Below are 25642 nucleotides of genomic sequence, written 5' to 3'. Positions count from 1 at the left end.
CACTGAGAGTAAATATTTCGCAGTTAATGAAAATGAAATCAGGGCATGCCATGGTCACTTTCTCAAAAAACCTCTAATCTTTCGGTCTTGGGATGTTGGGCTTTAGAAATACACAATGCAGAGTTCAATTAAACTAGAGTAATTGCCTAGACCATTGCAAATAGGCAATAGGCATAGAGTGTGAACTTACCTACAAGAAATGAAAATACTGCAGGATCTAACCTGCAGGCACAAGGAACAGCTGAGCACACTTAAAACTGCTGTAAAAATGACTGAGAAACTATTCTGAGCAGCATTCTTCATTTTTATTTTTAACCTTTAAAAAAATGTATTCCTCACTCTTCAAAATGCCATTTTATCATAACATAGTATTTTTCACAGATTGTGTGTAATGCGTGCGTGTGTGTGTGCGCCGTGGGTGTGTGTATATGTGTCTATTTTGAGACTATCTGAGCTTGTACATTTCTCAAATACTTTAAACAGAATTCAAAACAATTACATTTAGGGCACAAAAACCAAAACCTCAAAAGAATCACAAACATACTCCACACACCTGGTATTCAATTTTTATTTCTAGTTGGTTCTGAATTTTCAAATTTAGCAATATTTCTGAATTTGATACAACACCACCCCCTGGTGGAAATCTATAGGAAAGAAACTACATTTGATTTAACTTGAGAACTTTCATACTGCAAAAGATGATTAAGATCGTCAGGACACTGGCCTGCTCGTTCTCTCTCCCTCTCTCTCCCTCTCCTCCTCCCTCCCCCTCTCTTCCTCTCTCCCAGGACAATAGTCTCTTCAAACAAAATCATACACAAAAGCTCAATGAATGGAACAGCAAGAATGGAGCTGTGCTGGAGGCTTTCTCTTTCCCATTCTCTTTGCCAACACCATATCACAGGATATCTAAAATAGAACTTATCACTAAACATAAGCCATATACCCAAAATTAAAATTAGAATTGCATCTGTTTCTCCCAAGCTTCCTTACCTCAATGAATAGCATCTCCTTTACCATTCATTCGGCCAGAAACCCTCCTGACAGTATGCATGTACAGATTAAAGCCCAAGTCAAGAAACCAGATTAGATTTATTAATTCAGCAATTCCCAAACTATTTTATCATGAGACACATTCCACTCTTCCCCAATACTTTTTAACAACTTGCAGAAAACTCTGGTTATATTTCATTCAAAGCGATTGCTCTACCTTAATTAGCAAATTAGCTCGTTGGCTGCACATGCTCTTCAATCTTCAAAAATGCTTAGGCAAAGTCAACCATCCAACGAGCCAGCTCTCAATCATTTGTGGTAATGGAAAGTGTGACCCTCGGGTGATTGACCCCAGACAGCAATTGAGTTGATGTCTCATCTGTAGGCAACTTCATTCCTGTCTTCCACCATCAGTACCAGCTGAGGGGAGATAGAAGTTGCCACTAGTACTAGCAGGAATCATGCTTTGTCCTCCACTAAATGGAATAAGCTTGAATTGCATGATCACCATGTAACTGTGAAAGAATCATAGTGTTCACTTGATTACAGCCTACAAGCATCATGGGCAGCTCTGCAATTGGGAGCAAGTTAAGTATTTCCATACATTATCTCCGCCTATGGATTTTTAAGCCAAAAACAGTCAAAATCCCTACATCCGTGTGAATTAGCATAGATCCTTGGACATGAAATCTAAAATAAATCTTATTTTATAGCAAGTATTTTTTTTAACAAAAATAGAACTTTATGCCGTATATCATTAGTTCTAGACTTTAGTACTAGATTAAATTAGTGCTAGTCCTAAGCCTACTCATACATATCGCGTCATTTCTAATTTTGAAAATAAAGTCATATCTAATTAAACTTTCATTCAATGGAAAAGTTATTTGAAACTCTTCTGGTGCTTAAATTGTATTTTGATCAATAGTTTCTGGGGCCAATTGCTGTCGTTTCACTTCACCTACAGCTTTGATTTGGGAGCAGGCGTCCTGAGAGCTTGGGCACACTCGCTCACTAGCCTGGCGGCCTCCAGAGCAGTGCCCCAGTGCGTGGCGATGCCCCCACTCCCGTGGCCGTAGTGGTGGACCACAGGCAGCCTCCGGCCGTCCCGGACTAAGAGCTCTTTCTCCAGCCGCACGCCTGACCTGGAAGGCCTCAAGCCCACCTTCTCCCTTATGTCACAGGCCCCACGGAGAGAGGGCTCCAGGACACAGCATCGGGAAAGAATGTCTTTGCTAATTTCTGCATCTGGGGACAGATTCCAGTCTCCTTTTTGCCTAGTTCCACCCAGGGTTACATTGGAGATACCAGGGTAAATATACGTTAACCCACTCCCATCTCGGATAAAATGCTTCAGCCAGGGAGCCTGCACTTTGAGCACTTGGCCCCTCACAGGGAAAATCTTTGCATCTCCTGCAAGCTGCCTGCTTCCAAGGCCTGAACAGTTGACCACGATGTCGAAGGACGGGTGGAGCTCCCACAGGTCTTCTATTCGTCGGGTGAGAATCAGACCCCCGCTTCCTTTTACCCTGGGGAGAACAAGAGACCTTGAGGTGAGCCAGAGCAGCTTTCTGCTCAACCCCTTATAGGAGGTGACTGACAGGAACTTGGAAACGAACCTGCAACCGTCCATCGAGCAAATACCTCCAGAGCTTCCAGGGCCCAAGCAAGCCAAATTCTAGCTGACTGCCTGCCTCACATCCTTGGAACCCGAGGATTCCTAAAGTTGAACCTAAATAAAAACCCATTTCAGACATTCAAAACAAAGAAAATTATACGCTTTGTCCTTTGTATGTTTAATGGAGTTCCTATGTCATTCTAGATGCTAAATAGATACCAGGTTAACTTGGTATTTTAAATACCCAAGCATTTTTTGTTTATGTCATTTATTTAGCACTTAAATTTAGTGCCTTGGCTGTTTTGTCTCATGTTGTTAACTCTTGCATGTTTTTTGCATGAGTCTGGTCTTCCTAATGAGATGGTTAGGACAGAACTCACATGCACCACCACCCCTTATGTCTACCACAGGATGTTAGCATGTGACGAACACAAAATATTGCAGCCAGCTGATGAGCTAAATAACAGTTGTGGTTTGTAGTGATTTTTTGGACCAAGTATATCAATAATGAAAAGAAATGGCATATCCAGGTCCTGTGACCTTTTTTTTTAATAGTGGTAAAATATACATAACACAAAATTAACCATTTTGACCATTTTTAAGTGACCATTTTAAGTTCAATGGCATTAACTTTAATATATTCACATTATTGTGCAACCCCCACCATCATTCATCTCCAGAATGTTTTTCACCTTGCAAAACTGAAACTCTGCACCCATTAAAAAATAACTCCCAGGTCTTCTAATCATATTCATAAGTCACTTGTAGAATTCAGGAGATGTAATATGAGAAAGAGATTATCAGACTATCAGCAACTCCACTTAACAGATGCAGGTTGAATGCCTGTGTGCAAGGTACTGTTTAACGAGATAGGGCCCTTCCTCAAGACTGACAAAAAAGGAGCTAGGAGAATGAAGTGGAAATACCTGGCAGAATGAAGGAAGCTCCAAATGAGAGGTGATGTAGAATCAGAAAGCATGGGTTTAGATCCCAGTTGCCTCACTTTAGCTCTGAGGTCTTGGCCAACTCAGCTCACTTTTCTGACCCTCAGTTTCCTCATCTGGGTCATGAGGATGACACCTCCCTTGTCTGCTTCAGAGATGGCTGTGAAATTCAAATGAAATAATGGGCATGACGGTGCTTCACAAGATGTAAGCACACCAAATTCTTGGGGACTGATATCAATAAATTACAAATTTCTCAAGAGAAGAGACTATGTCTTATGCTTCTTACTATACCTATGACCCAACTCAGTATCCAGTACCGAGTGGCCCTGACATAAGTATGGCCAACACTGATGACAATATGAAATCCTGATTTGGGTATATGATGATTAATTCTATGTGTTGGCTTGTCTGGGCCATGGGGTACCCAGATATGTGGCCAAACATTATTCTGGGTGTTTCTGTGAGGGTATTTTTGACACAGTTAACATTTAAATTGGTAGACTGAGGAAAATAGATTACCCTCCTTAATGTGGGTGGGCCTCACCCAACCCATTGAAGGCCTGACTAGAACAAAAAGGCTGACCCTCTTGCTGCCCAACTGCCTTCAAACCAGCACATTAGCTTTTTACTGTCTTCAAACTCAAACTACATTATTGGCTCTCCTGGGTCTCCAGCTTGCCAACTCACCCTGCAGATCTTGGGGCTTGACAGCATCCATAATTGTGGGAACAGAGTCCTTATAATAAATCTTCATATATATATTTTTTTCTATTGGTCCTGTTTCTCTAGAGAACACTGACAGATACAGAGGGGTAGGTACCACATTGACATCCTCTCTCCCCAACTGCTGCAATTTAAGCCTGTTCCAGGGAGACCCTGGGAAGAGCTGAAACCAGAAGCTAAGGTAGAGTGCTTGTCCCCTACCTGCCCCTGAGAGAGCAGAAGCAGCCATGCCAGCAGTTCTGAGCACCATCTGACTTCAGTGCCAAATCAAGAGCAGTTTCACGCTGAAGGGAAGCATAAGAAAAGGCAGAAACTTCCAGAGCATAAATAAGAGGTGTCCAAGAAAGTGGTACACAATGGTCTGGTTTGACAGTTGATTTTATCTTAGCAAGGAAGAACACTTGGAAGTGATTTTAATTTTCCACAGCTACTTTCTGGTTGGAAAGTTCAGTTGAAAGTTGTATTAAGATCAGCAGGAAGATGCCTATCTTCCTACTCTGGTGCCCGTTTCTAAAAAATGCTGCAAGTTGATGAGAATGGAAGAAACCCATTTCTGCTTAACTGCATCATAGACCTGGACCCCAGTAGTTCAGTTTCCTATTCTGTAAAAGAGCAGCAGCGGATTGTGTCCTTGGCCCTCCCTCTTCTCCCTCCTCTGGCTGAAGGGTAAGCTTCTGGGGGTACAGGGGAGTAGCCTGACTACAGCCTCTCAGTCTCTGCATTCCACCTCCAGCCCCCGCCACCCTGTCTCTGAGATACCTCCTCCACCGAACAAGAACTGTTTGAAACCCCGAGATCAGAGTCATTTAATTACTCAACAAACATCTTCTGAGGGCCTCTGCTGTGTGTGCCAAGCAGTGCCAGGCCAACAGAACTCAAAGGTTTCCCCTTGCTCTGAGAGCATGTGAACAGGTAGGACGTGTACTGTTACACATAGGCTGTCACTTCAAGCAGCAATGCTCCAAATACCAGAACCTAAGTTCTAGGCGCTGGCGCTTTTAATCTCTGCAATCTTGTTGTTATTCAGAAAACCCATAGAAGACAGTGTGCTGTTTACCTAAGACAAGAAAACCAAAGAAAAAAATCTACCCACCATTTCACCCAGAACTTATAAAACCAAAAGATTCATTTTTGATATAATTAAAAGTGATTAAAAGAAAGAGAACAAGGCTAGAGCCACTGTCTTGTTTGAACTTTTTCTAAGTAAAATAATTCATAGAAGTTAAAACTGTTTAATGCAGCACATTTTATGGTCACAAATTTTCAGCTCTCTTAGTGGAATAAACAATTTGGGAGCTTAAATTATGTTTTTTTAATATATAATAAATAATTTTTAAAATAATAAAATACATAGTGAATTTTTAAATGGGATAATAGATGAGTGTTTTTCAAGGTAAAATAACTATGTAAAGTTATTTTTTTCTAACACTCGTGTAGAAAGAAGAGTAAATTGGAATTTTGTGGTAAAACTGACCACCTATAGCAGTGGTGTAATCTTTAAAATAGTGAATATGAAGACTTTTAAAAAGAGTGTGGGAAGGCCCTGCCTTTTACCAGAACTATGACCTTAGTCAAGTCACTCAGTTTCCCTAAACTTTCATCTTCCATCCATAATTCAGAGATAATGATCCTGACCTCACAGGCTCCTTGTGAAAATGAAATGAGACAACATCTGGAAAAATCCTGGCACAGTGCATAACACATTGGGGTTTCTCAATTAAAAAATATATAAGATAAAAAAGGACTTAGAGGTATGTTATGCTACTCTAAAATGCAAGACCCTCTGTGTCAAATGCCTGCCCATGTACCACTTAGATTTAATTATGTTTTATAGCCTCTAAGCATGACATTTGGATTTTTAAAAATATTTTTAATTTGTCATTATTTGAACATTATCTTCGCTTTGCTTTTCTCATAGATTGTGGATTCGATGTATTTAATATTTAAACATGATGTTCTGTGTTCCAACCAGTCTAATTAGAACTCAGAATCACTCTCCTAATTCAGAGAAATAAGGGAATTTACCAGCCCTGGGAGTTGAGTACATTTGTTAAATTCACTGAACTTGTTTCCTCAACTATAACCCAGGGATAAGACAGCCAAGCTCACAGGGTTTTCATGATAATTATGTAAGAATTCCATAAATGCAAATATCCTCATTTTTCATTTCAAGGGAGTTCTGCTGGTGGAGCTACTGAAGAAAGTCCACTGCTTACCTAGTGACTTCTTAAATTATCATAGTGATGGGCTGTTGGCTCCCTCCCAGGCCTCATACCCGGCCTTGTAGCCCAGGAGGAAACTTACTGATTGTTCCCAGGGATCAGTCATCCCCAGTCATTATTGTATATCCCACAGACAGTGCACCAGGGTGGCCCCGAGGCTTCAGAGAAAACCATGCCTGGAAGCTGGGTGACTAGGCGCCTATAAGGTTGCTTTTATGACCACATCAGGTAGTTTTTCTGGAGGTTTTGAGTGACGTGGGTGTAAGAAGCTTGGTGACTTTTTTTTTCTTGGACCCCCCACAACCGAGCAAGACCTCATCCTGAACAGTGAGAATGCTGGTACCCCAGCCTCCCTTGAGGAAATGAGGGGCAGGGTGACTCAAGAAGCTGTGCCCACTGAAGAGCCCCAGCCCGCTGCCCTCTGGTCATGGGCCTAAAACCCGAGAGTACCCACTTCCACCAAGCCTAAAAGTCCACCCTCTGCTGGACGGCATCAGCCTGACTGATAAACACAGGGGTGGTCGTCTTCAGTGTCTTTCCTTCAGCTCACCAGGACTTTCAGCAAAGGAGGGAGATTGAGCCCGCTGCGTCCCTGAGAGGGCAGGGGCTCCACTGTGCACTTCTTCACACACACTCTACCTCCCAGGAGTAAAGGAGAGTCCCCTTTTCCCCTGCCTTCTCTGGGGACTGGAGGCAAGTCCTGCACCCTACGTCCCACCACCTGCCCCAGCCCATGCCCTGTGAGAGAGGAATCCCAGGCGGCACTAAATGGAGAGGAGGGGGTTCTGGGATTCTGGTGTGGAGACCCCAGTAGGGGCTGGAGGCAAAGTGCAGGGAAAAACCATGTCTCAGGTGCAGAGGGAAGGGGCTGCTTTGACAGGAGCTGAAGGAGGAAGGGGGCGGACCTTGGAGTGGGAAGGCAGTGCAGAAAGGGGGTGCAGCGGAGCAGGGAGAGAACGAGGGGTGCAGCAGAGCCAAGATATTGTCGTGGAACCCACGTGCGCCTGTAATGCGCTGGCTGAAGCTTAGACCCTTACTGTTTTGGGAACCTGATAAGTAGAAACCGGAAACAAACCCTTTTTGTCATTCAAAATGTCTAAGGACCTTCCTTCTGGCCAAAGGTAGACATTTTAACACTCCATTGTTAACATTTTAACAGCTTGTAACTTTATTCTGGGAATATTATCCAAATAGGTCTCTGAGTTTCACAAATATAAAGCAAAAAACTCTCTTCTAAGCATGTGAGATGACTCCAGGGTAAGAAGGAAAAGTGACTGTCTGTGTCACTGAAGGCTGAGATGCTTCCCCGCAGACCAGACTGCTTTGGGAAAACCCATGTTCCAGACAAGGAGAGTGGAGGGAGGAGGGGATGGCATGGTGCTGTTCCTCAGCTGGCTCCTCAGACTGGCTGGAATGTCCTCCAACAGAAGACAAGGGCCAGAGCCCCAGGGGACTGATTCTGGGAGAACTGGGGAGACCTGCGCCCAAGCAGGGCCGTGGTGGAGCCCAGGGGTCAGAGCTGGGGATCTGACCTCTCTCCCAACCTCTGCATGGAGCCCAGTTCCACTCTGACCCAAGGAAGGACCAGTGATTATGGAGACAGGATCTACAGTTTTAAGCTTGTAGGAATGAGGAAAACAGCTTTGAGTTTTTGCCTCGCTATGTGAGGAGAGAAACAGAAAACCTAGGAAGCCATTTCTAAAGAGGTGGGGAGACACAAGGACGGCCAGGAGGGGATGGTGGTCAAGGACCTAGAGGGAGGCCTGGCTCTCCGAGATACTTGACATAAAGAATTTATTAGATGTATTCGTATTATTAGGTATTATGCATGTAATATTAGACATAAGTCAATTTTAAAAATTAATCCTTGCTTTAAGCCTTAAGCATGACACTTTATCAACAGCAATCAAAAAATTAACTGTTTTCAGTCTATTTTTCTGAAGACAAGGAGGGAAAAAAAGAAGAAAACTAATTGAAAATCTCAGTTGCCAAATAAGGCTACGCATGTAAATTCATGGGGGGAAATCCACCATTTATCCCTAGTGACGCTTAACATAGCTATACTTCAAGTAGCTTATCATAGTCAGGATTCTGACATTATCTCATCTGATGACCGTATTGCTGACTCATTCCCTTGCAATGCATGTTCTAATAAGATGAACTGCATTCTATTTCCCACTTCTCAGAAGATCCACCTCTGCCTTGTCCACTCCACATGCTCTTATTAATTGGCCTAAGCCCTGTTCAGGCCCAGAGCAGATCTGAGGAAGGAGATGTGAATGAAACCCAGGGATGTACAATCCATATTTCTGTCCAAATGCCAAAGGAGCCGCAGGAGTTTCATAGGCACTGCCGTGAGTCCGGCCAAGCAGGGGAACAGAAGCTACAGGAGGCGGGAGACAGGGGCTCTCCCAGGGAAGGTGAAAAAGGACTCATTAGATGAGTGGGAAGGAGAGTTCAGGGAGAGAAGCCCAGTGAGGTCAGTGCAGTGGTCAGTGGGGGCCTTATCAGAGCCACAGAATAAGGCCTCCTGGAACGAAGGCAGGGCACCGAAGCTACAGGGCCCTCAGCGCTGAAACAGGACACCCAGCTCTCTGCATGTCACCCACGGCATGGCCGTCCTGGCCCAGCTGGGTGATTTATTTAGGTAGGATGCCTGGGAAGAGACAGGATCAGTTGACTTATTGCCTCTATGATTCATTTCCTGGAAGGGCAAGTACAAAGCAGCAGAATATGACTCCACTGGCCAAAGATATAAAACACGATCTGCCTGGTTGATTAAACTTCAGAGGATTTTGTTCGTTTGTTTGCTCTGGATGTTATTGGATATACTTTTTTTTTTTTTGAGAGGGAGATGATTTCTTCTGTTCTTTGAAAAATGCTAAAGATCTAATTTGTGGTTAAAAACATTTTTTCGTTCCTGGAAATTAATATTATTTCAGAAGGCTAGAGCTTAGATTGAAGGCATTGTTCCGTGGCTTGCTGAGTGAAATGCCCATTTTTGAGTCAGAACTCTGCAGGCTGAACACTCACATTGTGCAGAAGGGGCGTGGGAGGCAACATAACAGACCCTGGGCGTGAGGAACAAGCAGGGACTGTGTGGCTTCCCGGCTGGGTCATCCCCGTGGTGGGGAGTGGGTGGCAGCCTACAGAGTGAGCCCCAGGGCCCCACACCCTCAGCCACGATGCTGCTCTCCCTGTCACCTGGCCTGAAATCCTTGTCCTCAGAGGGTTGCCTTGGACTCAGAGGAGTCCATGCTAAGCCTTCCCCGGGAGGAAAGGGGGCATGTGACCCTCTTCCTCCTCCATATTGGCCTTCTGGTCAGATGCCAGGCTCTGAGGGAAGGGGGGACAGCTGATCTTACAGAGAGGAGGCCCCCGCATGCTATCTCTGCAGGCCCCACATTGGGGCTTAAGAGGAAGCATGAGGTGTCAGGAGCCCAGAGGGGCGATGGAGGGGGAGGGTGCAGGGCTGCTGGGACAATGGTCTCCCCATGGCTTCTCCACAGGAGACTGTGAGCATTGTCTTTCTGAGGTACTCATGTCCCCACCCCCGTCATGGGGGATGTGTATATCAAACAAATGGACCTAAAAAGGTCTCCCCAGGGCTCTGTGGGGACAACAGCAGCCCCTCAGGCCTCTTCTTGACTCTGTCACCTAAAAAGAGACAGGAAGCGCATCCTCCAAGGCACGCACCCCAGCTGGCTGATCAGCAGGCCAGGATGGTGTTGCAGTCAGGAGGTGGCTCCCACTGGCACAAAGTACCATTCACTCGGGGTTATTTTAAGTAAAGTAAAATGCTGACAGCAGACTTCCAGCTAAGGAGGAGTTGCGGGATTTTTCCCAGGGCTTCATCTCACAGTTAGAGATTAGGCCTGAATATAAGGTTATTACGGAAATAAGGGGCCTGTTTTCTAGAAGGTGATACTTTAGAAGCAGGCAGAACAAATTATTCAGATAATGTAGATGTTTTCCTGTGACAGTGGTTGAGGGTGGCCCCAAATATGCCTGTATTGACAGTAAAGCTCTACCACTTTGGGTTTGCCTAATAACTTCTCCTTACCAGAATTTTATTCAGGTAAGACGTACGACAGCTCAACTTCGTATCAATAGGATTAGCACTTTCAATGTTCTTTTTCCAGGCATTTTTCTAATATAAAGACAAAAATGCAAATTACACAACCTTGCCACTCAGAAAAGATGGTGATGCTCTGAAGCTGGAATGTTGGCAAATGGTAACTCCATCACATGATGGCTCAAATGCTCATTTCCCAGCTGATACCTAGTGGTTTAAATTTAGCATACGAACAGGGGTGTATGGGCCAGTGAACAAGGCACAAAAGTGTGGGTTTTATGAAACTGGAACTTAAAAAAGAAAAATGTCCCATATAAATTGCTAAGAGAAAAAAGTGAGAAGAGTGCTTATCAAGCAAGGAAGATATCATGATGCTCCTGACAAGTGCCCAACAGACACGTGTGCTCCCTCCTCTGTGCGCCCATTCCACCCTCATAAATCTGTATTAAACCTCACCATTCATGTTACTGTAATTGTTAATTAACATGGATATAAACATACAGACACAAACTCATATACACACATATACACCATCGCCCCCAATAGACTGAATTCCTTAAGAAAAGTGATCGTATTTTATCCTCTTTTGACCAGCTGCTAGCACAGGGCGAGTATACACAGAAGTTCAACAAAGAATTGTGGAATTTATTAATCATACCAATTACTTATCCCACCTCTGGGACCAAGTCATTGTTGCCACTGCCTACCTCAAGTCACTTTTCCAACATTACCCAATAATTTGCATTGTTCCTATTCATACACCAAATATACAGATTAGGGGATGGAAAGAGCCAAGGTTTCACAACCCTCGATATGCTTGCAATTTCCAGACGAAACTAAAAAGAGGTTTATTGATGTGTCTCAAATAAAGATACTCTTGATATGTTTCCTAAGTAACTGGAAACAGAAAGCCCTGAAAACCAAGCCAAAAGGCAAGTTTACGGAATTTGGGGCTGAACTTGGTGAGGAAGCAATTACCTAATTTAGATAAGCCCTCAGTTTTAGGGTTCTTGTTTATAACAAAGTAAGATAATGGAGCTATTTTCTTTATCATTAATGAGGAAAAATTCAAAAATAATTTATAATAAACCCAAGAGTCCCTTATCCAAAGAACTAGAGTGAATCATATCATTTTACAGCCGGAAGCATTTTCTCCAAACGTCTCCACTTTACAGGTGAGGAAATTTAAATACTGTTTCAATAACAGGGTTGCAGGGGGGTCTTACTGGTGGGGAGAGAGGGGGACCAAATCAAGCATCAAGATACACAGTGGAAGCAGAAGATGGACATGTTACTAATTGGGTGTGACCCTCCCTTGTGACACAGGCAATGTTTTCAGATGGTTTCACAAAGCTCTTGGTGTTTGTGAACGAGACAGTGTGCACAGGTGCTCGGAGGGACCACAGAGAATTTTCAGTACCTATTTTAGGGAAGCTGTGGAGTTATTTACAGGTGTGACAGACAAAGGAAGCAGCAAAGAGCCACTCCAACTGACCTTTTCTCCAACCATGGGAGGTAGACAGGGCCTTCGCATTTCAGTGTCGTAAAAGCCTGACCAAACACATGTTGGGGGAATTTCTTCAGCTCATCCTTAGTCATCTTTCGAAATCCCAGCACCACGTCAGCCCAGAATGGCACTTCTTCAGCAGGAATACTCCGAAATATCTGCCAACTCAAACACAGTAAGTGGAAAATTTTCCTGAAATTTTGTGAAATTTCTAGTGAACCCCATGTAACATTCTCTAAAGCATTTTAAAAACACACTTCCTATATCTATACAGAGAAAAATAAATCTATTCTTCTATTCTCTTGGGTTCAGATAACTCAGTAGCTAAATTTAAAATATTCATGTAGTGGGGCGGGGAGGGTTGGAATAAGGTATTTTAGAAGTTGTGTGTCTTCTAAATATTGAATTTAATGCTCTTTTTCTAAAAAGCTCTTGCCCAGATTTTCTTTCTTTACTTATGATGATGCACTTTTGAGGAAAGATTTTTCTCTTTTGCATAATACTTTACATAAATTGTAAGCAAAAGTTTAAAGGTTGGTCTCAATTCTGAGCAACTTGGAACAAACAATGGTGGGGATGCAGAAGACAGGTGTGAATTACGAGTTAAGTCATGGATAGTCACATTAATTTCTTGATAAGAGAAGCCAGGGGTTGACAGGGGAAGCCTTGTTATCGTTAAGTCATGGTTGGGGGTGATGAGGCTGCAATGATATTGGTTGTTACAAGAAGCCTGTAATAGTACTACCAACAGCTGCTAGGCAGGTTTGGATTTATAAGTATTGGGTTGTTCTCATCAATAGGAACAAATGTTGTAAAGCATGGCTGCTCTGATATAGCAAGGAAAATCATTTAAGTGCTGCACTTTGTTGCTAATGATATGATCATTAACGTAGGGGAATTTATCTCTCTAAGTGATTCATTCAGCGCAGTTCCTGTGGAAGGAATAAACGTTGTTTCCTGCAAGCCTCTACAGTGGGCCCTCTTGTTGTCTCATTCTGCACACCTTCCCTGGGCTAGATTGCCCTCTTCCATGTCTTCGTCATCATCTGTAGGCCAGACACGCAGAAGGCCACATCTCCATCCCTCTACTCTCTCCTGAGCCCCAAAACCAGATCCAGACTTATGTTGTCTACTCCCTACTGGATAAGTCTACCTCCATGTCTCAGACATTTACCTCATGCCCCACTCTTTCCCTATCCCTTTCCCCATCCACCTGGATGCCAACTCAAGAAATCCAAGAATCACCCCTGACTCTCTCCTCTCTCACCTGCTACATGCCATCAATTACCCAGTCCCATAAATCTCTTCTTAAGTGTTTCTCAAATCCGTCTATTCTCTGTGCCAACTATCAGCACCTAATCTATCCCATCACCATCTCTCTTCCCATAAATCTGTTCTCTGCACTGCAGACAGAGTATTTTTTGAAATGCAAATATGATCAGTTACTTCACAATGTAAAAATCCTCAATGGCTTCCCATGACCGCAGACTTTTTTTAGTCCTTCCAACACACCAAAGTCACCCTAGATTCAGGTCTATGCATGTACTATTCCTTCTGCCTGGAATGCTGCCTCCTCTGTCCTGGACTCTGTCTCAGCCCCTTTCACCTCTATGAGGTCAGCCGACTAACCTATACTCATGCGGATGGTCTCCACTGAAACATTACTTTTTTCCAGGTGGCTTCTCATAATTTCCCAGAGCATACTTATTCTCCAGTTTCGTGCTTCCATAGTACACTGTACTCTTACCTTGGTGACTCGTGTATCGTTTGTAACTCATTAGATTTAGGACATTCCCTGCAGAACATAAGCTACATGAGGGCAGGACCATGTCTGTCTTTCCTAAAAATTCACTCGGCATGTATTTAGTATACATCTACTACATGAGAAGCAGTATATAGTAAGTTGCTCATCTGTATTTTCCTAATTCCTAGGAAAGTACCCAATACTGGTGAATGCTGAGTAAATTGTTTTGGAGGAATGAATAGATGAATAAAGCTTATACTTATGCCAAGGCACACAGGACATTTGTGCCCTTATCTTCGCTTGACTGATACAAATCTTTTCTGAAAGCAAGTGGGATAAAAGTCATTCATATGAGGAAAATAAATAACTCTTTTTAGAACAGCTTAAAGTACATTCTTTTTAATATCCTCAATGGTGGCAAAGTCTTACTCTTGAAAGGACATTTGAATCTTAGACACAGCTGTTTCCAAAACTTACTTAGAGCCAATGTTTGTGAATCAGACTGGATTGTGTTGGGTTTGAACAAAAACAAAGTGTGACCGTAAATCAATGAGAACAATGATTCTATGTAGCTTATCAACTGGCTCTGGAGGCAATTTTGCAGTTTCAATCCATCTTCAGAGGTAGAGAAATTAAGTTGCTCCTTTGGGAAACTAGTGATTTCAGCATCATTTGGAGTTTGCGATGTGAAGGAGGGTAAGAAGAGGAAATGTGCCTAATTCAAGTGCATTCACCAGCAGAAAATGTTAGCAGATAGCCTGCTCTCAAAAGAGGAAACAAAACAATTTAAAAAAAAAAAAAAGCACAAAAGATGCAGTGGTTTTGAGAACCTTGCAAAAGACAGATATCCCTCTTCTTTTGAAGGCTGTAGGGTATGGTTGTGTTATCACATAGAAAAACACAGATAAGATACGTGTATGTCATAAATTAAAAGTGATAGAATGGTTAGTGATCTCTGTTTAAGAAAATACACAAAGATATTGTCATATTTTAAGTGCCAGTTTGTGTTAGAAATGTGTAATAGGAATTATTTGAAAATCTTTTATTTAATTTTGCATTTCTTTTGAAATCAGGTATTAGAATCAAATAGAAGCATGCTAACCATTTCGGAAATATTTTTCCCAAATGGCACTTCAAAAGGTAAATTTAGTGACCTATGAAATTTACTTTTTTGGAAACATCTCATTCTCCAAGGACATCAAATAAATAAGATGTGCCTATGCCTTGGGTCTCTACACCCATTCCAATATCACACCTGTTTGCCTTCCATCAGCCCTAGCAGCCCTATATAACCCAAACTCATTGTTTACCTGCTATATGGTTTTTTTTAGCTGTATTTGTGAATTACTGCAAATTCCCTGAGGAAACTCAAAATAGCACTTGTGATGAGAAACTGTAATGTTTGTTTATTGTTTAAAAATCTAACACTATAACTGGCTTTCTTGAGTTCTTTGGGATAAAGCCTAAAATGTTCGTCTAAATCCTCCCATATCTAGTTCAGCACTCTGCTCACAGTACGTACTCAGTAATATTTTAGGTTGGACTCTCAAGTCTGTTAAGATCATTCTAAATTCTAAAATAACTTCAGAATTCCTCTCTTACCCAGACACCAGAAGAACACCAGCATCTTCAGCTTCTGTAGAATTGGCAATTGCAAAGAGGTGATCAAAGGTCTCTTTAAACCACTGCTTCTGCTTGTGAAGGGGTGTGTCTATGATGGTGGAGAAAAGCAAAGCAGAACAGAAAGAGAAATGATGACAATGACTGTGCTTCAGAGAAACTCCTTCCTAGAAACTGGGAAAAACAAAAAAGGCAGAGAGGAACATTTAGATGAAGTACCACATTGTGCTGGAGGATCTGTCAGAGACCAGAGCTTTGAATGTTGACACGTGCTGTCAACATCGGTTCATATAATGATTAATAATGATCAACCAACAGAGGGAAAAGCAACCAATGAGGGCAAAATCTAACATAAAGACCAGCTGGAAAGGGATCTTTGGCACTACACTTATTCCAGAAGTCCTTGAAAGGTCCATAATCAATCTGAGCCAACTTAGTTCATGGTTGAGGCGTCCAGCTGGTCACACAGTTGAAATTATAGGAGTAAGAACCCGGGGACTGAAAACATGGCAGAAGACCAGGGGAGATCTGTGAGGTCCAGGTCAGAGAACAGACTGCCCATCAGTGGGAGGCCCAGGTGGCTCCTCTTCCTGACACAAGGAAACAAGGCCTGCTTTATAGAACTGAGCTCTCCACAGCCCCATCCATGACTGCCATTACCTCCAACCCCCTCCACTCCATGGAATCACAGACCAGCCTGGAGGAGCATTTCCGGGGTGTGCAGGGGGCCATACTAGGCACCACCTCTCTGTCAGCGTCCCATGGACCAGTGCTCCCTACCCATCAGGCATCCCTACCAGAGCACAAGAGACTGGGCCCAGACACTACCTCGGGAAGGGTGCCAGGCCTGCCAGGGAGGAAATAAGGGTCAGGGTTCAATCCCCAAAATAATAGTGTCCAGTCTAGGCACAGAAGCAAGCATGACCCAAAGGCACAGACAAATCCAGCTGTGGATGAAGTATTTGGCCATCTGATTCCTGTGGAAGGGTCATGAGAGAGGGAGCTCAGGGTCAGGTCAGGGACTGGGGGACAGTAATCCTGAGGGGCTGTGTTGGGGGAGCCACAGAGAAGATGGGGAGACTGAACAGAGAGGACACTGCGTCAGCTCTGTTGGAGAGATGTCCCTAAAATTCATGGTGGAGATGAAGAGGCCCCAGGATCCTGCTTCTAGGTGAATGAGGACATTTCAGTAGCAGGTTTTAAAAAGAGCCACTTGTCAAGGGTCCTATGAATATTTATTTTATAGTGGATCTATGCTGTTGTCTTTAAACATGTGCCCATGTGAACTCAACACATAGGCACAAAATTCCAGAATTGCAGACTGGGGCTACTTGTTTAGGAATAAGGGACAAATAAATAATAAGCTGCAGTGAGAACTAAATTAGATCTCATGTGGATTATACTCCAACAATCTAATAAGCCAGTGTATGAGGCTGTATTGAAATGCATCTATGTGTTCCCACTCCAAATAGTAAAAAACAAAAAAGGGACTGCTATTTATACACTGCAAAAGTCATCCCAAAAGAAAAGACAATTTCAGTTCAACAGTGGGTGGAGCAAGTCTCGTGACCTAATTTGCCTTCAAGAGCTGGGAAAAGAAAACTGTAGCTGGAGTAGCAGTAATAACAGTAGCAAATGCTGACATAGCACTTACTGTGTCCCAGGCACTGCTCTAAATGCTTCACGTGTATTAACTCATTTAATCCTCTCAACAGCCCTATGGGACAGTGTAGTCCCCATATGGTATTGACATTGATGAGCATGGAAGATTTTTACCACTAGGGCTGGTCTGAAAGAAGCCCAGATTGAAAACCAAAGTCTGTCTAACAGCACCAGAGAGAAAGCCCCTGATCTAAGGGGCCTCAACCACCCAGGAAAGGGTGAGCCGGGCCTCAGTGGCCTGAATGAACTCTCCAATGACCCTACTTCTTTAAAAACGATTCCATGACTATCAGGCAGCCTTCTCAACACTCGAGCCTGATGCATGCAAGGGGATGGACACCTGGAAGATGGACACAAGGACTCTGGTCACAAGAAAGGTGGCCAGTGGAAATTAGCACTCTGCAAACACACCAGGCTCCTGCTTGGTCCTGCAAGGCAGCAACCAGGAGGTGCTCTAGCACCATCATGGGCACTGACAAAGCCAAGCTCCTGGGCTGTAAGACCGAGGCCACTGCCCTCTCCACCCTGGGAGAAGATGAGTTTATTCTCTGTTAGGTGAAACAAGGAGCCTCTGGACTGGGAAACACCAAGCAGGTGAAGGCAGGGATGCCATACTGAAAACAATAACATTAAGGAAACACATGCAAACCAGATGCTAAGTCCCCAGCCCTCCTCTCCCCCTCTTTCTAGAATGCTGCCAGCCAGGTCTTCACCCTCCCCAGCCAGGAGATTGGAAGTCTCTTCTTCGGGGAACATGACTCTCCCAAGAAGAAAGACATAAATATAATGACACCAGAAGTTCCCCAGCTAAACAGTCCTCTCATCCCACTTCACAAAGCCTCAAGGCAACAAGCCCTACACAAGGGCTCAAAAATTCCCATCGGCTGTTTACGGTCCTGCACTTAAATGTCAGCAGACAGGTAAAGAGGACCACCTGTAACATGACAAATGAGCACATCAAACAAACAAACAAAACACAACTTGGAGACAACAGAAATTATGCAGGGAAAAGAAGCTTTTAAAATTATGATTAATATCTTCAGAAAGAGACAGTTGCAACTATAGAATACAGTATGTGATAACAAAGGGAAATTGAAAGAATAAAAACAGCTTTGCAATATTAAAAATTCTATAGTAGAAATTAAAAGCCCAACAGCAAGGTAAAACACAAAACTGAGAAAATCCCCCAGAAAGTAAAACAAAAAGAGAAATAGGAAGGGGAAAAAAGCTAAGAGAATGAGAGGATTCGTCCAGGAGGCACGGCAAAACGGCGATTCCAGAAAGAGAGGCAGAGACAGCAGGAGGGAGGAGCCAGCAATTGAGACAAAGACTACAGCTTGAACTGAAGAACGGGAGTTTCCAGATTAAATGGATAAGGCAGTTTTCATGATCAAGACTGCTGTTTTTTGTAATAACTTGTAATTATTTGACTGTTTAAACTGTGTACATGTATAATTTTGATACAAAAGTCAAAACTAAAATTAAAGGGGAAAAAAAGAATAGAAATGAGAAAGTGGAGACATTAGCTGCAAAGTGATTTTGTTTCCTATTTAATGCTGTTTCCTTCTCCTCCCATTTCATGTGAAGAATACAGAATGGAAAGGGTGCATGGGCATGTTTTTTAAAATAATGCATTTTCAGGCCTGAATACATTTTAACTGATTGTTTTGAGTTTTTGTTTTTTTTTTTTTTTACATGTTGACCGTTTTTATACTGCCTTAGAAGTGAGGATAACATGAGTCCCATTACAAGTAATCTGACTTGATGGTCATTAATGGTATCAAGGGAAGAACAGAATTACCAACTGTGGTAGCCATTAGTGCTGTTCACCAAATACTCTGGCAGTCTGCCTTCTGGGAGCCTTATAGAAGTGTATTTCCTTGCCTCCTTCTGAGGGGTGGGAGCATGTGGCAAGGACTGGCCAATGAGCTGTCATCAGAAGTGATCAATGTTGCTTCCTGGCCAGAGCCTTTAACTGCTAAGGCAAGACACTACCACCCCACCCTCCGCCCCAGAGCTCTCATCCCTCAGGCACAGGTACTGACCACATTCAAGGCTGTGGCTGCTTCATCAGCTTAGATCCCTGGGTGAGGAACAGAACACTTGCTGATGCTCAGTCAACATACAGTGTGAAATAAATCTTTGCCTTTTAAGCTGTTAAGATTTGGAGGTTCTTTTTGTCCTGCAGCACAACTAGCCTTTCCTAACAGATGAACCAACAAGATGTTAAAAGTGCACCTTACACTTACATGCCCATCCAGCTGTTCTTGTCAAAAGAATTCCACCAACACCGTTCTACCTAACATCTATCCTATCTGACAGAGGAGCAAAACCCCTCTCTCACCTGGATAAGTAGGAGGAATAAGCATTCCGGCTGCCACATCACTCGTGGTCTCAGGAGTGAACTTGTCTGAAATGACTGTAATGGAGCATCGTGGGACCAATTTGGAAATGCACACTGTGGTAGAAAGCCCCATCACGCCGGCCCCCACAACTGCAATCCGTACTCTATCCATGGGCCTGTGAGGAGGCAAAGCATGAACTATAAACCTTGTCTTAAGAATTATTCCATCCAGTACAAGGTTTGGCCCTGAGGTTTCTTTCCTGTCAACATTTCTCATGGGGTGAGAAGAATTCCTATAAGCAATCTGCCCATTAAATGTCAGGGTACAGGCAACAAGATCTTCATGGAGTTTAGACCATAGCGCAAAACCAGCCTGGAGTTGCCTTAGAACACACGACTGGTGAGTAGGTCTGCATTTGGCAGCAGATTTCTACTCATTCCTAAACCACTTGCCCTGTGAGCTGTCCCAGAAACCTCCTGTGGAGCAGCCACTGGGAGGGCATGACCCACGGGCAATTTAGAACTCAGCTCTTACTGTTTACAAACTGGTTTTTAACTATAACCACGTGACACAAAGTCTGAATACCTGAACTCGGCATCTTCTCTCCTGCTCCTCACTCTCACTGGACATCAACTCCCCCCACCCTCACCCTCACCTCCCACTCCCCCCTCCACCCCTGTCCTGAAACCCCACCCTCTGAGAGCAGGCTTTCCAGATAAGGAGGCTAGAGTCCTTCGTGGACTGGAGTTCTGATTCTGTAACCTGGGGAGCAACCCAAGGTCTCCTCACCTCAACTCCCTCATCTGTACCCAGCCAGGTGAATTCTTTATTAGCTCCTGTGGATAGTAAATAAGGAGACCCACTGAGATTGTCTCATAAAGGGGGCTTCTTCTGAAAGTCAATATGGAAATGCAGGAGAAAGATGTCCAGGATCCTAGGCTGGGTATCCTGAGACTGACCACCCCCATCAGAGGGCTCAGTGTCCTCCCCTCACCTCCCCTCTGAGCAGCAGGAGTGCACTGAACCCTGTCCACTGTCAGCTTCCCCTTTCCCTGTTGTTTCCCTGCTTGTCTTTCCATTTCCGGTTCCCACTCTCTGTCTAACTTTCCCTAACAGGTGTCAGATGGAAACTCCAGAGAGAGAAAATGCAATTGATTCAGTTGGTCGTCAGCATCCCTCTTGAACAAAGCTCTAGCACCAGGCCAGCTTACTGGGCTGAGCCGGCCTGTAAATCTGCCCGTGGCACAGTTGCTCTTCCTTGTCCAATCAGCAGCAGCCAGGGCATCGGGTCTCGTGGTACCAATCATGGCCACCTGCACATAAAATTCGCCTTTCCCTCAGGAGGGGGTGGGGCCGTTCCCACCGCTGCTAGCAGGGCAAAGGTGGTGCGGCTCAGCCGTCAGTGCCCTCTTCGGGCTCTGAAGGTCCCTGACACTAAGGCACTTTAAAGTCCTCCACTGTGGTTTAGTGAGTGTTATTTCTGTTTCTCAAGCAGCATACTCATTTCCTCAGCCGTGAGTTTATCTGATTGCTGCCCAGCGGGCTGGCCAGCTGAGAAGGACCAGGATGGCCAGGGCAGAGGGAAGAGAAGGGGAGGGTCCAGGGCAGGGGGCAGACCAGCTGAGGGAGGTAAGCTTGAGGACCGTAGCCCGTACCTGTACCCCAGACGTAGAAGGAAGCCACCTATCCCCTTACCGGCTTTCCTATTCCACAACGGCCTCTCTTTTCCAACAACTTTCTCAAAATAGCTCTAATAAATAGAGAGAGAAAGTAACCTGTGGCCGAGAATATCCAGCTGCCAGGGAGGAGAAAAGTGACCTAGCAAGGTGGGTACCTTCTGCCCAGTGACCTGTGAATCACTGTCCCCTGATCCCACTAAGACACATCGCCAAGCCCCAGAACAACCCCTGAACCAAAAGCAGGATTCAAGTACCTGTCTCTGAAAAAGCAGCCTGGGAACCCACAGAAGGCTCTGGCACCAACACTTGTTTTCCCAGTGAGCGGTTGGTCTAGTGCCCTGAGAGACAGGAAAAGCGAAACTGCTTCCCATTGGGGAATTTGTTAAGGACATTCCCTCTAATCTTACACTCCATTGGCCCACACGCCTGTGTCTGTCACTTATTCCCCAGGAGAAAGAAGTGCTTGACCTCATCTTGTAAGCTCCGTGGAGCTGCAGCTCTGCCAAGCCCCTGGGAGCTGGTCACTCTTCTCTTTCTAGTTTACACACCCCTCGGTCTTGCTATAAATCTGGGGCTTCTCCAGCTGATTTGTAGGCATAGTAAGTAAGGGGTGACCCTGTCCAACTTCCAGCAAGTTCTGACCAGAAGCAGACACCAGTTTCCTCATTTGGCTGCCCAGAGTTAGCTGCCGTCTCTCGTTGGTGCCTGGCTCTGCAGGGTCAGCTGGTCGGGGTGGGAGTAGGGGGTGGGTGAGGGCAGAATAATGTTGTTGATCACTAAGCTGATGACCTGATTGCAGCTGGAAACATGATTCAGGAGATAATCTAGGATGAAAACCAAATGATTCTTTAGCCCACATATTCAATATTTGCTGAGTGTACACTGTGTATAGACACTTTACAGTCAACAAATTTGTTTACAGGGGAGCAGTTTGTTGTATCAAAATAATGATAATATTGTAACTAGTATGTATTTAGCACTAACCCTGTGCTAGATAGGTACATGAAACCATAAAACACAACCACCCTATGAGGTAGGTACTATTATCATTAGTCCCATTCTATAGATGAGTAAATCGAGGCTCCAAGAGGCTAAGAATGTGCCCAAGGTTTCTTAAGTGGCAGAGCCCCATTTGAGTGTCAGATTCCAAGGCTCAGTGTCTAAACTAAAGCATGTACTTTGGTGTTAGGAGACCTTGAGGAAGTCACCTTTCTTCTGAGTTTCAGTTTCCCCATTTGAAAATTGGGAAAGAACTAAATTTTTGTAAGAATCTGCTGGATTAAGAGATGTAAAATTCTTTGTAAGGTGATATATATATATAAATATTTTTATTGAGCATCTACTATATAATCAATCAACAAACATTTACAGAGCAGTCACTCTGTCCAAGGCATGCTCCAAGGGCTATGAGAGAATTAAGGATTTCTAAAATGTTGTTTCCTCCCTCGAGAAAGGGAACAAGGCAGAATAAGACAGCCCTCGAATAAGCAGCACTAACTTAGCTGCTGTGAGGGCTCAGGAGAGAGGAGCAGGGTGGACCCAAGTGGCCAGTCCAGGAGAGAAGATGGGAAATAAGGAAGGCTCCAAAGAATCAGTGAGATATGGATGGACAAGGAAGAGAAGGGAGGGAAATATCAGGAGGGAGGATGGTGTGAGCAAATCTGCAGGAAGTTTGAAGAGAGCTGAGGAAACAGTGGACGGCTACACGGGGGTTTGTGTGAGAGCAGAGTGCGAAAGTGCCAGAAATCTGGCTACCATGGAGGGCTGGACTTGAAAAGTCCTGGGAGCCACGGAAGACATCTGAGAGGGCGCCTTCTTCTTCCTGCCCAGATCAAGACTCTACTTTCCTTGGAAAGCAAGAAGAGGAGCAAACGTTTAGAAATGAAACCAAGAAAGAAAGCGGTGTGTGTATACAGCTAATGGGTCTTTTGCTTTTTTGCTCCACAGAACTTCAGCGAGTCACTTAAATGAGGGGTTGCTCAGAAAACTGACAGGAAAGCTGGTGTAGGTGTCATGAGGTTTGAGAGTTAACAGGGGCCTCAGGGACCATCTAGGCAGGGTCATGTGTTACCACTGTATGGGCGAATGGCTGATATCCAAGAGTTGACGTGAACTCCCGAGACTGCAGGCAGGCGCAGCTTCACACTCCTTCCCCACAGTTTTCCAGAAACCGTACCCTGGGCTCTGAACATCTCCAGAGCCTCACCTGTGTGGTGTGTTGAGGTCCTCCCTGCCCACAGCCCCTCCTGCACTGTTCTCTGTGGGTGTCAGTGGCTCATGAGGTGTTAGCCTTGCTGGTGTGTCAGTCTGCCAGTATATAAAGGGTCTCAAGCCGATGGAACTTGACTTCTTCAGTTGTATATGGCTAACAGGTTGGGGCAGGGAAGCCAGGAATGGGTGAGTTTGGGGAGACTCAGTTCTCTGACATTGACTTGGCCCTGACTCAGGACACAGAAGTAGGGCAGACCCTATAATTGAACCCTTTCTTCCTTGTAAAATAAGAGCTTCAAGACTTACTTATTGGAACATCCAAGAAAATCTTAAATGATGCAGATATAGTATCTCATTTTCTCAGTGCTGGGAGGGACATTTCATTACGATCCTGAATTTTCAGATGAGAAGACTGAGGTGAAGAGAGGTTGATTTGCCCAAGTGAGAAGGCTGACAGCAAGCTTTTTTTTTTTTTTTTTTTATCCACATGCCACCTATGCCTCTCATATTTCATTGCCTGCTGAGGTCAAGTTGATGCATGGACCACAGTTAAATTGGTAACAAGATCACCTGCCTGAAGTTTATGTGGCTTGTTCTCTGAGCTTTCCAATGCTGTGGTAAAGTACTGCTTGAAATATTTACAAGCAGAGACAGACCTGATGTCCTCTGTATGACTAGGTTCCAACTATTATAGATATACAACATCACTTTTTTTCAATTATAAAATCAGAAAGCTGTTCATATCAAGAAATGCTACAGGAACAAAGTACTTTTGGCTTCCTGTATGACTAATATTAGTGAATTGTTACGCTGTAAAGCCCAAGTTTTCTCCCAATAAATAAAGTGGGCTTTTTTTCCTTTTGAGTTAAAAATACTTTTTATCAAGGTTCCTGGGTATAAGAGCAACATACAAAAATCAATCACCTTCCTTTATGACAAGAATAAGCAGTAGGAAATATATTAGAAACTTAACGTTTCTAATTATAATAAAAATACATGCCTAGGAATACATACAACAAGGTGTGCATTGATATATGAAGAAAATTACACTTCACTGAAAGACATTAAAGATGACCCAGATAAATGGAGAGAGAACCCACAATAATGGTTAGAAGAGTCAATACCAGGAACAGGGTAAATTTTCCCTAAATTAATCTATAAATTCAACTCCGTTCATGTTGAAATCACGGCAGGCAGTTTCAGTAGCATTGTGGGGGAGTGTGGGTTCCTGAGTTTCTGGTCGGCAGCAGAAATGGGATTTCCGCATTAGCAGTGGAAGTGTTGCATTGGGGCCTCCCAGCCCAGGGATGGCAGTGGCTTCCTAATGTCTTCTCCATTTTGTTCCCTTAGTCCTTCCTACACTTTTGTAACTAATTTCCTGCATTAAATTCCTCCTTGCTAGAAACATCTGAGAGGTTTCTGTTTTGATGACAGGACATTTAGTGGTACAGAAACACACAGGTATTTAAACTGAATGTAGAATTCAGACATTTAGTGATACAGAAACACACACATGGATATTAGAGACTGAATGTTTGTAGAATTCAGAGCTGATGAGAATGGAGCCCTCACGATGGGATTATAGTGCCCTTATAAGAAGAGACGACAACAGAGCACTCCCTCTCTCCCTTCCCACTTCCCCACCCCCGGTACATGAGCACGAAGGTCATATGAGCACACAGCCAGACAGCCAGATGGCGGTGGCCTACAAGCCAAGAGAAGAGGCCGCAGAGTGAAATCTACCTTGCCAGGACCTCGACCTTGGACTTCCAGCCTCCAGAACTGTGAGAAATAAATTTCTGTTGTTGTTTAAGTCACCCAGTCTGTGGTATTTTGTTATGACAGCCTAGCAAACTAATCCAGAACACAGAAAGTCAAGAAAATATCAAATATTAACTAAGATGGAAATTCTAAATGACAATAGAAAAACAGACTGAGGATGAAGGAAAAAAAGAAAGACAAAATAAGAGATGAAAGAATGAAGAAATGTCTTCCTCCTTTCTTCTCATATCCTCCTATTTGTTTCATTTTGTTAAAAAAGGAGAAAGGTTTTTGTTTTAATTTTTATTTTACAAGTGGAAAGGCCGAGTGAAGAACTGAGAAATTATCCAGGGAACTGAATTAATATAAAAAGTCTAAATAATTCAGGCCCAAATCCTCTTTTTTCCCCCTAGCAATGCTTTTTAAATGACAGTATTTCTATAACTGTCTTAATCTTTCTTTTACTTGCTTCTCCAGATAATACTAATGCTTCATCAGTTCTAATATACCAGACATAAAATATATCTAACAGCTAAAT

General features: G+C 43.7%; 1 protein-coding gene across 2 annotated transcripts in view; it reads right to left on the bottom strand.

The window, feature by feature from the left end:
- Nucleotides 1-554: 554 nt before the first annotated feature.
- DDO (D-aspartate oxidase) overlaps nucleotides 555-25642 on the bottom strand; it is a 32582-nt gene continuing 7494 nt past the window's right edge. The window contains exons 1-5 of one of the 2 annotated variants that reach the window (XM_010989589.3): nucleotides 21387-21405; nucleotides 19453-19628; nucleotides 15429-15537; nucleotides 12071-12247; nucleotides 555-2519 (exon numbers count right to left, since the gene is read on the bottom strand). In XM_010989589.3, coding sequence (XP_010987891.3) covers nucleotides 1952-2519; nucleotides 12071-12247; nucleotides 15429-15537; nucleotides 19453-19624 — 1026 coding nt within the window. In that variant the 5' untranslated portion in view covers nucleotides 19625-19628; nucleotides 21387-21405 and the 3' untranslated portion in view covers nucleotides 555-1951. Of the gene's footprint in view, nucleotides 2520-12070; nucleotides 12248-15428; nucleotides 15538-19452; nucleotides 19629-21386; nucleotides 21406-25642 lie in introns of those variants that run through there. The other variant, XM_031456157.2, reaches the window with a different exon arrangement.

Source organism: Camelus dromedarius, chromosome 6 (assembly GCF_036321535.1).
Source record: "Camelus dromedarius isolate mCamDro1 chromosome 6, mCamDro1.pat, whole genome shotgun sequence".
NCBI classification, from domain to species: Eukaryota; Metazoa; Chordata; class Mammalia; order Artiodactyla; family Camelidae; genus Camelus; species Camelus dromedarius.
The sequence above is the reverse complement of the archived record's forward strand: the minus strand, read 5'-3'. Positions and strand labels throughout refer to the sequence as shown.